Source organism: Natator depressus, chromosome 8 (assembly GCF_965152275.1).
Source record: "Natator depressus isolate rNatDep1 chromosome 8, rNatDep2.hap1, whole genome shotgun sequence".
NCBI classification, from domain to species: domain Eukaryota; kingdom Metazoa; phylum Chordata; order Testudines; family Cheloniidae; genus Natator; species Natator depressus.
The window spans coordinates 55,158,469-55,176,312 of record NC_134241.1 but is presented as its reverse complement, the minus strand read 5'-3'; the positions used below and the strand labels follow the sequence as shown (position 1 = coordinate 55,176,312).

Here is a 17,844-nt window from a genome sequence, read left to right as displayed (position 1 = left end):
GTGGGGATAGAATGGTTTTTGTAACCTTGGCTTGTGATTGCCCCAACTTTTTAAAGTTTTTTTTTTTTTTTTAAATGAATGTGCTCAGTGGTTCACCTCCAGTAAAGATTAATGAAACTTTAAAAATATTGTATCTTTACCCAAACTAGTATTTGCTGGGAAAGACAAAGAGCCATTATTGCATGAAGTGCACTATGTACCTTTGCAAGTCTAGTTTATCTGTGCAGTCCTTGGTTCCTATGGAAGAAAGTTACAGAAAACTTTAGAATTATCTATTAAACTAGACTAGATTTCAGATCCCTTCAGCTTTTAAGGAATGAGGGATTTTTTCCCCCCAGAAGTGGTGTAGTTGTAGCTTTAGTTCAATCAGTCTAAGCCAGGAATGCTACCTAAAGAAAAGCAATAGAGGCCTAAGGTGAGTTCCCCCCAGGGGACTTAAATGTTAAGCATTGCATTGCAACGCTTATCATTTCAGTACTCTACTGCTCAGAGTTGGGCACCAGTGCTCCTTATACAATGCGGGGGAGAGTTAGGGATCCACAAAATCCAGCTCACAGAGCTGTCTAAGATAGCCACTACAAAATGCCAAGGAGAGGGGCAAGTCCTGAGCCCTGCTCCTCAGAGGGACTTACGTGCCTGACTCTGGGCTGGAGGGTAGCACCTCCCTCCACTCAGGATTCACAGCCATGAACCCTCTCCTGAAGTTTGCGAGAAAGGGCTTATGCACCTTTCTCGTGCACAGACTGGGTGGTATCATCACTAAGTGCTGCAATAGCTCTAGTCAAATGTATGTAATTTAGCCCTGTGCTAAGAGCACTCATCTACCATATTGGAGACCTAGTTTGATTGTCCCTTCTCACCGATGTCTAGAATAAACTTCAGCTCTGGTCTCCCCCTCCAAGGATAGTACCCTAACCACTGGGCTTTCTATTTCTCCTGTTGAAGCTGTTCCACTATATATAAATAAATATGTACTGGAGCATTCTGGAACACGGGTCTCCCGTGTACCTAGTGGATTACTCTGGCCCAATACATGTTAATTATATACAGTGGAACAGTTTCAACAGAAGAGAGATCTGCCTCAAAATACCCCCTAGCACGCTGGTTATGGTACTCTCCTAGGAAGCAGACCAGAGTTCAAATCTCTTCTTCATATCAGGGGGAAATTCTCCCACATCCCAGGTGAGGGCTCCAGCTATTGGGTTAAAAGTTATAAGTTGGCACCACCATCTTCAGTGTCTTTTGTGGGGCCTGATCCAGTAGGTGGCTTCTGAGAGCACCTGCCAGATAAGCAGGGGAATACTTAGTTTGAGGATCCCATTGGACTTAGACACCCAGCTGCCTGGACTGAAGCAACTGTGTGCATACTCAGTAGTTGATTTTTTTAGGTGGCTACAGAGTTAGGCAGAGGTTGAGGAACTACATTTTGAATCTTGCCCCTAATGAGCATTTCTGTGTTTTAGGTAAAAGGAAAAGTAATGAAATGAGTAAAAACATAGCAAAAAGACAGAAGTCCGAAAGCAATGCTGAGCACCCTGCATTTTACTATAATATCCATAGACATAGTATCAAAGGAATGAACATGCCAAAGTAAGGATCACCTTCCAGTTTCTGATTTCCAACAAAATCTGTGTTGAAACCAACTAACCAGTAATAACTTTCTCTCTAATTTTTTCAGGTTAAACAAGTTCTTACAGTATCTGTCCCAAGCTGGGTATAGAGTAAGCCGAACCCATTTTGATCCCATGGGAGTTCGCACAAATGCACCCTTGGCACAGTTTAAATCTATCCTTGTGAAGTACAGCACACCCACGTACACGGGGGGGCAGGCAGAAGGCCCTGTCCAGTCCCCTGAAGATGCCCAGGCAGGAGACAATGTCCAAGCTGCTGTAGATGACAAGTCAGGAGACATGGAGTTCACAGAAGATAGTAAATCAGGAAGCACTCTTTATGTTCACAAAAGACAGCTATCAAGATAACTTTATTGCTGCTGAATGCAAATAATGTGTTAATTTGAGATTTGCAACTAAGCCCTACTCATGTAAACCAATCTACAGAACTGGTTTTGAAAGCTTGGGTTTCCAGTTATCTTAATGCGTGGGAGACATTTTAGAATTACACAGAAGAACCTGTAATTGATCACAATACATATGGTCAAGTTACAATTAGAGTGGAGAAAGAAACTGTAGAGGGTATTGACTTTTATGCTCATCTTTCTTTTAAACACTGGCATTTTGTGACCACCCCCAGCTCTTCGAAAAGCCTTATTCAAACTCCTAGTGCAATTTCCAGTACAGCAGATAAGCGATGGGGCCAAAAGTCTTAAGCATTTCCTTAAGTGTTGCTAGAGCATAACCTAAGTATGAAATCGGCCATCATGCCTGCAGCTTGATTGGTTAGAGTTTAGCAATAGGTCAAGTCTGTAAGACACCAAAAATGTTGCACTATAAAATGTGGTATTAAATTTAAGCAAGCCAGAACATTTTAAATAGGTACAAGTATATCCTTAGGTAGCAAACTTAACTTTTACCTAAAAGCAAAGACCTACATGCAAGTGGATTGGGAATGAAATTAAACTTTTTGCTATTTGAATTTTTATATTTAGCTCTACATAGCTATATATTTCAAGTGAATTAGCTACTTTGAACAAAATAACAATTACCTGCTGGTAATAAAGGAAAAATCTGGCAAGCTATTGGGGAGAGAGGACTGAGTGGCAAAGAGTTAATTCACCAGGATTTAACTCATCCTGCATTTAAATTGTCCCCAGTACTATTTGATGATTAAGTCAATACATCTGCACTCTAGTCAGTTATCTAATTTAACCTGCTTGTGAGATTCCTTTTACAAGTCAATGATTAAATTTGTACCTAAACAGCTTATTTTCACTATTAGAACCATCTCTTGTGATATATATGTGTTGAAAAAACACATTTAATAAATAGTCATTCCTTTTTAAAAAGGAAATATGTAATTACTTCAGCCATAAAATCATGCAGTTCATTTTCGTGTGGGTTTTTCCAGCTGTTAGAATGAAGAGTTTGGTTCAAGACTTCTGTCATTTGCTAGTTCTGATCTAGGAACAACTGTCTTATACTGCTTTTAAAACAGGATCTTCCATACAGCAAGGGTAATAATTTTAGATTCAGGCTTAGTCTATGAAGTTTTGGCAACATAGCTATATATCGGCAAGGAAATTGAGGGGAAAAAAATCAGACCCCCTAAAAACCAACATAAGCGTGCCAAAAGAAACTCCCCCCATGCAGCCAGAAGAGAGTTTCTGACGGCTTAGCTAATGTCATTTCCCTGGTGGCTTAGCTGTACCAGCAGAACTCCTCCTGTCATGTCAGTTTATGCTATATCTCCAGTAGGGGGTTCTGCCAGCATAGTTATGCCAGCAAAGCATAAGTAGTATAGATACACTTTCAGATACGGGTTTTCACAGCCGCTACGGCCCCCTCCTCTCACAGAACCACTCTATCACTTCCTTCTCAGCCATTCTGTGCCACTCAATTCTACAAGATAGGGTATTTGTGATACATAGCACTTTCAGGCCTTGCCAAGCTGTAAGACTAGTCATGTAGCTCTTTGACTTACAGAAGAAAAATCTTCTTTCAGAAATCCACAAAATAAACACTAGTGGTGTGAGGTTTAGCATAAAGTACATGAACTAGTCTAATAGGACTGGGAACACAGAGGGAGAGAATAATGCATGGCTTACTGCTGCTGGAGAAAAAGCAATTTCAGTGTAGGCACCAGAGAAATCTTCCACAAAGTACCCACTTACTTCATGCTAAAGTTCACACAAAAATTTTCTTTTTTAATAAGAAAAAGAAAATTCCATTAAAAGTGACATGGGGTCTGTACAGCAGCTGTAGAACCTGGAATTACTTAGCTCAATTTTTTTTTAAGTTGACAAGGTTTCAAATTGAGTGTCCTTTTAACTAAATACTGGCCTTATTGGAGCTTTCAGACCTCATTCTTGTTTTTAATCTCTCTTGCTGTGGAAGAGTCTCACACCAACAGAGCAACTTGACTATACAGTGAAACTGACAAACCAGGAAGTTGTCAAATGCAAAGCAAACAAACTGGCAAAATAAAAAAAGTTTCTAATCTTTCAGTTAAAGAAATCCAACACCACTGAACTGAAACCAATTTCAGGCAGAAATATGATTTTAAAGTTGACAAACTAACTGCAAAGATTAGGAGAACAGGTTGTGTATACCTCTATCTTAACACTCAATATCCAAATCTTGTTGCTGAAGCAAATCTGGCATGTAGTCAACTAGCTCCTTAATGCATAATCTTTAGTTTAACTTGCCAAGGTTCAGCAAGTCTCAGAAGTACAAATTAGCTTTCGGTTGTATGTATTCATGGAAAAGTAATACAGCAAAACACAAAATGTCCAGTAAGTTCTTAGAGTGTATTGGGGCAACTTTCTGTTTAAGAAGGTGGATTTTCGACTTGATTCTAACAGGGAGGAATTGGTTGCAAATCTGAAGATCGAAGGCAATGGGGTGAATGTGATCACAAAATGATAGACTTCATGTTTCTAAGGAAAAGAATGGATTAATCACCAGGTGGACTCACTAGCTGGGAGCTGCACCCTGCTTGAGAAAAAGCGAGGCAGCACAGCCTCCCGCCCTGTCAGAAGGGGGGAGATGCACGCCCCTTTTTACATGGAGATACACAACTAGTTGAAAGATCGTACTCACAAAGTAGTTACCAGTAGTTTGCTGTCATACCGGGGAGGACATATCTAATGGGGTCCCAAAGGGTCTGTCACCTGAGTCTGGTCCCATTCAGTATTTTCATTAATAACTTGGGAGAGTATGCTTATAGAATCTGCAGATGACACCAAGCTGCAAGGGGTTGCTAGCACTTTGGAGGGCAGGATTAGAATTCAAAATGACCTTTTTAAATTGGAGAATTGGTCTGAAATCAACAAGATGAAATTCAATACACTTTGGAAGGAAAAATCAAGTGCACAAATACAAAATGGAGAATAACCAGATAGGCAGTAGTACTGCAGAAAAGAATCTGGACCATCCCCGATGTGGTCCCAGCACAGATACCTACCAAAAATCAAACTTTTATTGTTCGTATAGATAATTTAAAAACAAACACCTAAACAACATGGAATGTATGTTGGAGGACACTGAAAGCACAAAGCATCTGCAAACCATTATATCCCACAAATTGTGACACCTTTCTTCTCATCAAAATAGCCCTAGACACTTCTTGACCCTAAACAGTGGGAGGAAAGAGAAATCCTAATTATGTTTTTCTATGAAGGGGATAAGGAGAGGGAGATATTTTATATTCAGTATAATCATGGCTTGATGGTTGATCCAGCACTAAGTTGTGTTATAACGAAGGGCTGAGGTTTAGAGTGCACAATATAGTTTCATCTTAGACTTTATCAAATACCACTTTTCTGGTAAGTGAATAAAACTACTTATCTTACAATACATTTATCCTCAAATATAGCTGCAGTTGTAAAACTTGACACTGCATATTTTTATAAAAGTTCAACCCCAATGCTATGATCCTACTCCACATATTCCAAGTCTTCTGTCTCCATTTATGTTGGGAAGGTCATTAGCACACACGTAAATCACCATGCATAAAAACTGATTTTGCTGGGGTTCCCAAGTAGGGCATACCAAACCAAACATCGTCTTTTCATATCACTGTTTGAATGATAATTATTTTGTGTCCCACCCAACAGAATAACTTGTTATACATGCCATGGCAGCCACTGAAAAAGTTTGACATTAGCTAGTGTTATCACACATGTACATCCCATGCTAAGGCCCTGATCCAAAACCCACTGAAGTAAATGGGAATTTTTCAACTGATTTCAATGGACTTTAAATGAGGCCTTACAAGTTTGCGGCGGAAACTGAGGCACCAGATTCCACTGTGTGGTGTTGGCACGTGTATCCCGAAAGCAGATGCATCTCCCAGCCCTCTGTCTAGAAAACTGCACATACAATAGTGGTGTTAGGCAGTGCTAGATTGTACTGGTGGATTTATAATGCAAATGGTTTCTTTTGTAGACTAACAGGAAGTGACTGAATTTACAGTATTGTGTTCACAGCATTTTTGCTTTATTATGACAAATGTGAGATGTTAGGTAGGACTTGAATTTCAGATATTATAACTGTTCGATTTACCATACCTAACAAGCACAAGGTACCAAAAATGAATATCTAGCTAAACAGGAAGGCAGTATGAAAGTTGTTTTGAAAAGTAAAATTGTTTATAGCACTAAAAAGTCACAGTGCATCAATGATATAATCAAACACCTACATAATATATATTTTTAAAGAACATAAATATTTAGTAAATTCACTATGACATGAAAATAAGTTTCACATTCTTCCACACTTTTTTAAACTGTGGACAAAAAAAAAGACATTCTCTAGACAGAAACAGCTCAGCTTCACAAATACTCCTTTGCTCCTTAAACATTCTTAGATATCACACACAGAATTTGCCATTCTGCTGCAGCTAACCTAGAAGTTTCTCCATAAAATCTAAGTATCACAAAAACAGGATTATATTTAGTGGACATGCACTAGTAATCTATACAATTGAACATTACACCAAGTAATACTGAATAAAACAACATTTGAAAATAAACCCTCGCCCTCCAATATGCTTGGTGACTGGAAATGTCAGTTTCATGGCACAGATTACAAAAAGAGTAGTAAAAACATTTTAGATAACAAAAAGAAATATTAAAAGTTATTCAAGAAGCCTATGAATTTTTCATATAGAGATGAAACTGACCCACAACAGCTGTCAAAATGGACATATATTTACAAATGTTAGACTTGAATGACAAGGAGTAGTGGAAGGCTTGTTCCTTTCCAACAGAAACCTAGGGATTTGAAAGTGTACATATCGCATATACTTTAGAAACTCATCCATCTTAACTGTGAGCAAGACAAGAAGGGAGAAGACAAAGTGTAATATTCCTCACCTGCTTTAAGAGTCTTTTCACTTTCAGCTTCTAAACTAGAGACAGGAAGGCTGTTACAGATAAAACCTTAGAGCAAAGAGAACATCACTGTGCTATTTCCCTAACACTGTGTATTCTCTTTAGCTGCAGCAAAGCATCACCACTAGGTGAAGGCAGGGTTCACCCCAGAAAAAAAAACAACCCACCTGTTTAACATGCAGATGAATGGTAAATGCAAAATGTCACACAGCAGCCAACCGCCAAGTTTTAAAAAAAATAAACCTACTGTAAGACACTAAATGGTAAACCTGTCAAGTACTAACACATTTTCTTCCAAAGTGCTAAGCCATATTTGTTAAAGCTTTGGCTAAAACATAATACTTAGAAGAGTTTGCAGTTGAAGCAGTTCTTTCCCTCAGTGATGAACTACAGTTATAGCTCACAACTGGTGTGGATAGAGTGCTATAAAATAAGATAGTCTCGCTGTAACACAATGCCATCATGCTGGAATTTTAAAAGGGGATTTTTGTTGCAAAATTGTATTTCCAAGGAAGAGAATCCTTTACAGCAAAGTCTATGATAATTTCCACAATAAAGTCTGCCATTACACTGGATATACCAGGACTTTAGAATTGTCTGAGAAGATTTTGTACAATAAAATGTTATCTGCCAAGCACATGTGCACAGGATAATTCTGCAACAGGAGTCAAAGACCAGAAATTAGAGAGTGCACAGGAACTGCCCGGGTGGGGGGGGTGGGGGTGGAAGGTTTCCTTTTTTCATATAATTTTTTTCTGATACTGAAATTAATGAAATCCAGCAGGTAGCAACATTTTTTAAAGTGTCAGAACTTTTTCCCTTAATCCTTCATCTTGGTCTACTGAAAATTTACCTGGACTATTACCAATAATCCAAGTCTTTCAAGGTATCAGATTACTACTGTAAATACCTTGGAGCCAAAATGGTATGCTGTTATCAGAATTGAATTCTTCAACATCTTTTATAGTGACAGTAGTTAGCAAATCACCACCATTACCATACCTCCACAACATCTGCTACTATTGACTACTACCATTGACTACTTTAGACCCTTGATATTTCACCTAAGGGCTGGTATAATTGTGTCAAGCATATTAGCAGACCAACAGCTTTTCCTGGACTAAGCTAAGACATTCCATGCTGGAACCTTTGCTTGATCTGATACCATAAACTGGGAATAAAAAAAAGCATATCTTTGATAACAATGGAATGCACTGGAGAAGGTTATTCAGTCCCCTGGGGAAAAAATTAAATTAAAAATAAAACCCAGAATACCATCTAATTATAATAAGAAGTATGCTCTGTGAGTAATCTGAAGACATCCCAAGTACTGTCCATGAAGATGACGGTGGTGTCTCCTTAATATTAAAGAAATCATAGCTATAAAAATTAGAGTCCTCTCTCCAAACCTTCTCGCAAAGCCTATTTATGTTCCTTTGTTGGTGCATAGTAGAGTTCCATGGGTTTGTTCACTTTCCAGTATTTCTCACTGACCAGCTCCAAGGAAAAGGAACCATTTAATACCTAAAGGAGGAGAAAAAACCAACAGTTCCTAAAATATATTTTCCATCATCTCGCTATGAACTTCTGATGCTCCTGTCACTACTATCTGGTCACTGTGAAAACCCTGCAGTAGACTTAGAGAGGAACATTTACAGAACAGAAGTCTCCTGTGGTTCTGGCCGCAGTTAAGAGATATTTCCTGTAGTGCCTGTCATTAAATGTGTTATCAGTGTTTCTGGTTGCTTATCTGCTCATAATCCAGTGACTAGCACCTCAATTCTAATACTCGCTAGTTCCTAGCAATACAGATTAGATCTTAACTATACTGATCACCACCCTTTCATTTATTATGCTTTTTTTTGGGGGGGGGGAGAAATGGGGGGGTTATTTCTATCCCACCCCTACCCAGTAGCATCAACCAATGTGCTAGTTACTTTCCAAACACAAGAAATCATGATCTCTTCTCGTAAGAGCTTGCATGCTAACAAGAAAAACAAACAGGCAAGGACAGGGGCAAGGAGAATCAACAAGCAGCAAGGTGATCAGAGGATGACTATGTCATCACGGTATATCCAAACTGTTACTGGAACAATGAGTTTTTGGTGTGTTGGATGTACAGTGGTGCGTTTTTGGAAGAAGCAGACAAATGATGTGTAGAGGTTGGCATCACTGATGAATAGGGAAGCCTGCATGATGCGCAGAGCAACACAGGTGGATAAGTAAGGAGGGAAAGAACTATGCAGGAACTTGAAAGCAAAGAAATAAGCTCGAAATTTCACTTTAAATTTATGCACCAAGACCTGAGGTCAGGTCTCAGCTTCCCTACCAACAGGAATTTAAAATAGCTAGTGATACTGAGTATTCATCTAGCTAATGACTGTATTGTCCAGTGTCAGATGCCAGTGATTTTGACTGAATTTCTGTGGATTGTGTTCATTTAATATTTGCCTGTCTGAAATACTACTTAGGTGTGAATTTGACTTTATATCAATAGATGTGCCTCCTACTGATAAAAAGGCCAGACTGAACTTGCCTAGGAAGTGCTACCACCCTTGGGAAATGAAGGACATTCTCAATAAGCAAGTCCTCAAATCAAAGTACCACTTTTTTCCTCCTAAATTTTTACATGTAAAATAAAGAGCCACATCTTCAGCTTGCATAAATTAGTAAAATCCCAGTGATGTCAACGGAGCCACACCATTTACCCTAGGTCAGGGGATTGTGCCCAGAGCATCCACACATTTACATGCCACTCCTTTTCTACTATCAATGCTTTTGCTGTATGTAATGGCCACAGAACAGACTTTTGCCTAAACCATCACAGCGAATAATGCTCGTGCTATGCTTGCTTTTAAAAATGGATTATGAATACAATCCATAGACCAATTTATAGAAGGAATCCAAACAGGATAACAAATCCACTGTGCCTTCAAGTTGTAGTATTATTGGGTCTAAACATTTCTAAATTAGACAGAGTATCAACCAGATCAACTACTCACAGTGTACTGGCCATTGGCCGTAGCAATGTAAATTGTATACTGCTTCTCACTGGCTGTGTCAAGATTCATCTGGTTTGACTCTCCTTTGCTCCGAAGTTCCTCCAAAGCCAACCTCACAGCTAGGTACTTAGACAAGTGATCAACTGTGGCATTGCCCGAGGTCTTTATATACCTGCAACAGTAGCAACAAAGACAACCAAACATATTTGAATCACTTGTGCAGAAAAAGGCACTAGATAAGCTGCATATGTAAAAGTAAACAAACTTGTATGTAAAGAATACAGTGTGCCTCAGTGTTTTCACTCAAGATACAAAAGAAGCAATTTACTGAACAAGAAAAGAAGTCCTCACACCTCTCTCAACCTCCTCTTCCACAGGCTCCCACTCTATTTGTGGATAGGAAATATTACTACTTTGTCATCTGCCTGAATTAACTGATCGTGCGACATTAAAAAAAAAAAATTCACGACTGCTCAAATCCTCTGAACACAGATGTGTGACATCAACTCAGTGGACAAGAATTGGATACTTGGCATGCTCTGTGACCTCTTTCCTTGCTCTAGCTACTCTTCATTGACTCCTCATTCTCTGGAAATCTAAAGCAAAGAGTGAGATTTTCAAAAGTGCCGAATGCCCTAGGATGTTGTACTTCTAGAACCCATGAGAAAACTCTCGTGCTGAAGAGGAATAAGAAAGAAGGTTCCAGATATTTCAGGAAATTCTAGAAAAAAAAATACAAACCTGCATACTGCAGATTTCAGAACTTATGAGCATGGATCTGGACCGGATTACACAGACTTTAGGGTGAGATTCACTTTTAATGGGACTTGTGCTCCTGAGCCACTTTTGAAAAATTTCACTCTTCTTTCCCAATTTCCAAAGACAAAGGAATTCACATGTTGATCCATTCAGTTACACTCTAACACTTACATAAGGCTTATTTTTATATACATATTTTCAAAAGGAGTGAGAAGGGACTGGAATCTAAAATCATCTGTGGTCTTAAAATGCAGTCAACCAAGCATACCACACCAAGAATAGTGGCGTGTTCTTAACTTTTAGGAACTTTTTCTACAATCAAAGGGTTAAAACAGACTATAATACTATAAAATATGAACAAAAATAAATGGCTACCCTATTTAGGACGGAGAAAGTGCATTCAGTTCAACAGGACAAGATGTAACTAGAGAAGAAATGTCTACATTTGATTTCAAAAAGCCTCAAGAAACAACAGATTAAGTAGCACTAAGACAATTATTAAAAGACGTTGAAGATACTTACCTGGTCTGTGCACTGTCATCATTCTCCATGAGTGTAGGATGGGGCCTGAAGACTAATTCTATTTCACTAGCACCGTCCATTACTGGGTCTATTGCCACAGTTGTATTGTTATTGTCCAATTCTAGCCCAGAATCATCTGATGTTTTGGTTCTTTTGTTACTAGGCCCTGCTTCCTGATTGCTGTGTGTTGAAGCATTGCTACAGTGTGAACTGTCACCATTATCCTCTGCTCCACTGCCATTCTCTATCTGTTGTTTCTTGCCTCGTTGTAGCCTGTTTAAAGATATATGTAAATAAAAGTGATCTCCGCAGCAGCCAATCAGCATTCAGAATTAATCAAATTTCTTTAAATTTTCCCACGCTGGCTCACACAGTATCTCTCAAACAATTTTTTTTCAATTGTCTATAATCAATCACACACAAAGGGTGTTATAGTAACCATATTTCAAGACACCAACATTTCATATTGATTATCAGTTATAAGTTCAAGAACAATGAATTTTTGTAACATTCTTTTCCATAGAGCAACTATGCTGAAATATTTTGTTCTGATACTGAAGCTATAAAAAGGATTTTCTTTTCTTTGCACATATATTATACACATTAACAACTTTGTTTTAAAAGGTATAAATTCTGAAACAGATTCTTATAGAAATATCCCATACAGTTTAATAGCTTATATTTTTCCAACATTTTGTTGTAGCAGAAGGCCTTTGGGAACACAGGTCAATAATTATTTTCACACAAGACTGCAGATTCTTTTCTCAACATTACTGCGTTTCCTGGACACACACACACTCTAATTGTTATATATCAGAATAGTGTATTTACATCTTCCCATCCAAGACAGATTGGAAAACTGAGCAACCTGAAAAGGACACTGTGTACTATGTTTCCAAACATCACATATTTAATTGTATTAGATTCAACAATGCATTGGCAAAATATTAATGAGCTACAATTGATTTATGCCATCCTGTTCTTAATTCTTTTATCTAAATATGATCTCATATGTATGCCACCATATTAGTTACTTTGAGCACTGTGAAAGAGTAATAATATCTGTACCACCAGTGTGAGTTTCAAGCACATTTTATTCTGTAGTTTATTTATAAAAATTGTTTCTCTTTTAGGCTTAAATATAGTGCTACAGCAAGCTGAGAAATTCTATGTATGCTTTTCAGCCTTGCAAAATAAATTGTCAATAAAATGTCCCAGTCCAGATGCAAGATCTATTTCCCTGTTAACCCCCATCCCCCATGACAAAAAGACAACCTAAACCAAAAATCCTTACAAATGAGATTTTACTTACCCAACAACAACAAAATCCCTTATCCCAGGTCAAGTATTCTAAAACATCTAGATGTTAGGGGTGTTCTCTTCAAACACAAGGTTGCCCAATTGGGGCAATTCTTTGTACAGGTTTCACTGTACTGTATAATTTGAGAATCTGTATGATGATGTAAAAATACTCTGATGCCTATACTTTTACTGATTTACAACCTGGGTTCTTACTGTGATACTGATGTCCATCTTTTGCACACAGTACAATCACTAGTTTGTGAAGCCTAATATTTGGCTGTCATAGAGAGTTTGGGAAGTGATACAGGAACTCAAATTGCTGGTCAAAAGGAGAAAATTTTACTTTTTTTAAGACTGATAAAAAGTATCTGGAAAAAATGCTTACCTTCCTTTCGTAACTGTTGTTCTTAGAGATGTGTTTTCTCATGTCCATTCCATTCTAGGTATGTGCACGCCCACGTGCGCGGCAGAAGATTTTTGCCTCAGCGATATCTGTAAGGTCGGCTGTAGCACCCTCTTGAGGGCCGCGCCAATGCATCAGTATATTAGGCGCTGCCAACCCTATGCCCTCTCAATGCCTTCTTGCCAGCAACTCCGACAGAAGGGCGGGTAATGGAATGAACATGAGCAACACATCTCAAACAACAACAATTACGTAGGTAACTGTTTTTTCTTCTTCAAGTGCTTGCTCATGTCAATTCCATTATAGGTAACTCACAAGCAGTATCCCTGGTGGCAGGCTCGGAGTACACAGCTGTGTGGCTTGCAACACAGCTCTGCCAAAGCCAGCATCGTCTCGGACTTGCTGGGTGAGCACATGAGATGTAAATGTGTGGATAGATGACCAGATACCGGCCCTGCAGATATCCTGAATCAGCACCTGGGCCAGGAAGGCTACCAACGAAGCCTGTGCCCAAGTCGAGTGGACAGTCGCAGACACCAGTGGAAGCACCTTTGCCAGGTCATAGCAGTAATGGATGAAGGCTGTGATCCAGGATGAAATACTCTGCACAGACACTAGGCAACCTTTCATCCTGTCTGCCACCACAACGAACAACTGTGTTGACTTACGAAACAGCTTGGTCCTGTCTATATAGAAGGCAAGTGCCCTCCTGATGTCCAGGGCATGCAACTTGTGCTCCTCTTCCAATTTATGAGGCTTCTGAAAGAAGATAGGTAAGTATATGTCTTGACTGGTATGAAACTGTGAAACTACCTTCGGCAGGAACGTTGGATGCAGCTGCAGTTGGACCTTGTCCTTGCAGAACACCGTATAGGATTGCTCTGAAGTAAGCACCCGGATCTCAGAGACCTATGGGTGGACATTATTGCAACCAGGAAATAAACTTTCCAGAAGAAGAGGAGAAGGGGGCAGGAGCTAGAGGTTCGAAGGGAGGACCCATGAGCCTCAACAGCACGAGATTCAAGTCCCAGGGAGGGACGGGATCCCTGACGTGTGGATAGAGACGCTCCAGACCTTTCAAAAACCTGAACCGACATGTCATGAGCAAAGACCAACCTATCCTGGAGCGGAGGGTGGAAGGCTGAAATAGTGGCCAAGTGAACTTTGATCGATGACAGGGACAATGCCTGGAGCTTGAGGTATAGAAGATAGTCAAGGATCGCCTGCAGCGAGGACTGCTCAGCCCGGATACCCTGGTCTGAGGCCCAGCACACAAACCTCTTCCACTTGGTCAAGTAGGTTGCTCTGGTGGAGGGCTTTCTGCTACCCAACAAGACCTGTTGGACCCGGGCTGAGCATTCCCATTCCTCAGCATTTAGCCATGCAGAAGCCACTCTGTCAAGTGCAGCACCACTAGGTTCAGATGCAGAAGACTGCCGCGGTTCTGGGACAGCCGGTCTGGCTAGACAGGTAGCTGCAGTGGGGCAGCTACCAAAAGATGCATCAGCATGCCGAACCAATGCTGCCGAGGCCACGCAGGAGCTATCAGGATCACCTTCACCTTGTCCTGTTTGATCTTCATAAGGACCTTGTGGATTAGCGGCACCGGTGGAAAGACGTACATCAGAGCCCCCAACCATGGGAACAGAAAGGCGTCTGACAGGGAGCCCCTGTCCAATCCCCAGAACAAGCAGAACACGTGACATTTCCTGTTCTGACAAAATGCGAACAGATCCACCTGGGGAATCCCCTACCTCTGGAAGATCACACTGACCACCTCTGGGTGGAGCGACCACTCATGGCAAGAAGAGACGGTCCGGCTGAGGCAATCTGCTACCATGTTCTTGGCCCTGGGCAGATGTGGGGCCACCAGATGGAAGGCATGCCGCACATAGAAGCCCTACTGGCGGAAAGCTTCTTAGCAAAGGGCTGATGACCTGGCTCTGCCCTACCTGTTGATATAATACATCACTGCGGTATTGTCTGTCAGGACCTGCACCACCTTGCCCTTCTCATGGGGCAGGCAGGCCAGGCGAACTGCTTTGAGCTCCCTGACATTTATGTGGAGGGACAGATCGTCCCACGACCAGTTGCCTTGCGTGCTGAGCTCACCCAGGTGGGATCCCCAACCCAGGTCTGAGGCATCAGAAACCAGGGTCGGGGATGGGGTCACGAAGGGAACTTCCTCCAACACCAACTCAGGACTCAACCACCAATCTGGGAACGATTGGATGTGAACCGGCACCCTGACCACCTGGTCTAGATCATGTCTATTGGGGATGTAGACCCACACCAACCACACCTGCACTGGCCGGAGATGGATCCGGACATGCTGGACCACAAACGTACATGCAGCCATGTGGCCCAACAACCACAGGCAGATGTGAGAAGCGCTGAGTGAGTAGTTTTTCATATGGGAGATCAGGTCCAACATAGCCTGGAAACGTGCCTCTGGAAGTAAGGCTCTGGCTTATGTGGAGTCGAGAACCGTCCCAATGAACTCTATTCATTGCACCGGCCTTAAGGTTGATTTCTTTTTGTTTACCAACAGGCCCAGGTTACGGCAGGTGGAATGAACCAGATCAAGGCTCCTTTGCACCTGTTCCCGAGATCTGCCCTTGATGAGCAAATCAAGATATGAACCGCTCGACGCCTGAGGTTAGCAGCCACTGGTGCCATACATTTTGTAAACACCCTTGAGGCAGACGAGAGGCCAAAGGGCAGCATCATGAACTGGAAATGGTGCCTGCCCACCACAAAATGGAGAAATTGTCTGTGACCTTGGAAGATGCAGATATGGAAATAGGCATTCTTCAGATTGAGGGCGGCGTACCTGTCTCCCAGATCCAGGGAGGGGATGATGGAGGCCAGGGAGACCATGCATAACTTCAACTTTTTGAGCGACTTATTCTGGACCTGCAGTGCCTCAACGGGTCTTAGATCCTCTTTTACTTTCAGAGTAGGAAATAACAGGAGTTAGAACTCTTTTCCCCTCATGTTCCAGGGGACCTCCTCCACTGCCCCCAGCTGCATGAGGTTCTCAACCTCTTGTATGAGGAGTTGTTCATGAGATGGGTCCCTGAAGAGGAACAGGGAAGGTGAGGGGTGGCCGAGAATTGCAGGGTGTAGCCCCGAGATACAATGTTTAGCACCCAACTGTCCGAGGTGACCCGTGACCAGGCCGAACGGTAGGGACAAAGACAGTTGAGGAAAGAACAAGGCAAATCCAGGGAGTTGACTGGGGCATCGCTCTTAAACGCAGCCTCAAAACGAGCATTTCTCACCCAGAGAGGCTTCGATGGGCCGGATTGTGCAGGGAAGTGGGAGGAGGAAGGGCGGCGATGACCAAATCTTGTGTCTCTATCCCTTTTCCTTGTAGGCCCCTGTCAAGGCTGCCAAGGCCTTAAGCGGTGGGGATGGCCGGAACTGCTTCCTCATCAACTGTGGCATATGCAGACCCAGCGAGCGAAGGGTGGCCCGAGTGTCCTTCAGTCCATGCAGCCTCGGGTCAGTCTGTTCTGCGAGGAGACCATTCCCATCAAAGGGAAGATCCTGGATCGAGGCCTGCATCTCCTGGGACAGGCCAGTGGTCTGAAGCCAGGAGCTGCTCCTCATGACCACTCCTCCTCCACCAGGGCCCCGAATTCATGGGCCAAGTCCTGGGGCAGTGAGTCCTTGAATTTACGGAGGGAGTCCCATAAGTTGAAGTTATATTTCCCCAAGAGAGCCTGGTGGTTGGCACCCAGAACTGAAGGCTGGCCGTCAAATAAATCTCTCTCCCAAAAAGGTCCAGTGTCTTGGCCTCTTTATTCTTGAGGTTCGATTTGGTTTGTCCCTTATCTGTCCTTCTCGTTGGCCACCGAGACGACCAGCGAGCCCGGAGGACGGTGGGTATACAAATATTCAAACCCCTTGGCCGGCAGGAAATACTTTTTCTTGGCATTCTTGGAGGTGGGAGGGATGGAAAAAGGAATTTGCTGAAGAGCTTTTGCTATTTTTAGGACCCTATCATGTACTGGTAGCACAACACGGACGGGGGTAAAAGCCAAGAGCACACTGAACAGGGTATCTGCCTGTTCAGCCATCTCCTCCACTTCCAAGCCTAAGTTCTTAGCCACCCTACGAAGCAGGGCATGATGTTCTTTGAAATTGTCTGGCGAACTGACAGGAGAGGGGCTCACCACCATCTCATCTGGGGATGAGGACAATGACTGGGTCCCCGGGGGAGGCCCTGAGGGATCATCCCCCGTGGGGAAAGAGGGTTTCGGTGTAAGCGCTTGGTCCTCTACCCCGACCTCCAACTGTGCCTCGCGCACCAAGCTTGGTGCTGCCAGTGCCACTGGTTGTCGCTCTGAGATGGTCGTTGAGGAATGGATGAGCGAGGCATTGGCATCACAGGCATGCTCCACGTGCTCCAGTAGGGCCATTGTGCTGGCCACTGGCCTTGCTGCCACGACGGCATCACAGAGGTTGATGCAGCCTCAGGTGCCCACTCGCGCCAGTGCAGTCGTGGTGAAGGGCTGAATTCCATTTTTGAAACCGGAGGAAATACCTTCCCATGATCACAGAGGGGTTGTTGAAGCTTGCATCTCATGGCTAACCATTGCTGCAGAAAACCGGTGCCTCGAGTAGGAGGATCAGTGCTGGGGCCGGGGGTATCAGTACCGTGACAGAGACCACTCCCACCATGGAGATCGACGGCTAGGAGACAGCTGGTGGGAGGATGATTGGTGCTGGCAATACAGTGACTGGTGCCTTCCTCTGGGTGACCTGCATTGAGAGGGCAGAGACCATGAACATGGTGCTGGCAATGCAGGATGTCCTGCAGAAGACAGAGACCTGGGGCA

The 17,844-nt window shown here is 42.3% G+C and overlaps 2 protein-coding genes across 3 annotated transcripts in view; one reads left to right on the top strand and one right to left on the bottom strand.

Annotated features, from left to right (window-relative positions):
• TRMT1L (tRNA methyltransferase 1L) overlaps positions 1-7,621 on the top strand; it is a 56,097-nt gene extending 48,476 nt beyond the window's left edge. Inside the window, 3 exon segments of the mRNA XM_074961134.1 lie at positions 1,464-1,590; positions 1,679-1,949; positions 1,951-7,621. Of these exon segments, the coding sequence (XP_074817235.1) occupies positions 1,464-1,590; positions 1,679-1,949; positions 1,951-2,004 (452 nt within the window). The 3' untranslated portion in view covers positions 2,005-7,621.
• An 805-nt stretch (positions 7,622-8,426) lies between these two features.
• RNF2 (ring finger protein 2) overlaps positions 8,427-17,844 on the bottom strand; it is a 51,953-nt gene continuing 42,535 nt past the window's right edge. For both annotated transcript variants that reach the window (XM_074961136.1, XM_074961137.1), the window contains exons 5-7: positions 11,293-11,565; positions 10,012-10,183; positions 8,427-8,533 (exon numbers count right to left, since the gene is read on the bottom strand). In XM_074961136.1, the coding sequence (XP_074817237.1) occupies positions 8,432-8,533; positions 10,012-10,183; positions 11,293-11,565 (547 nt within the window). In that variant the 3' untranslated portion in view covers positions 8,427-8,431. The remainder of the gene's footprint in view (positions 8,534-10,011; positions 10,184-11,292; positions 11,566-17,844) is intronic.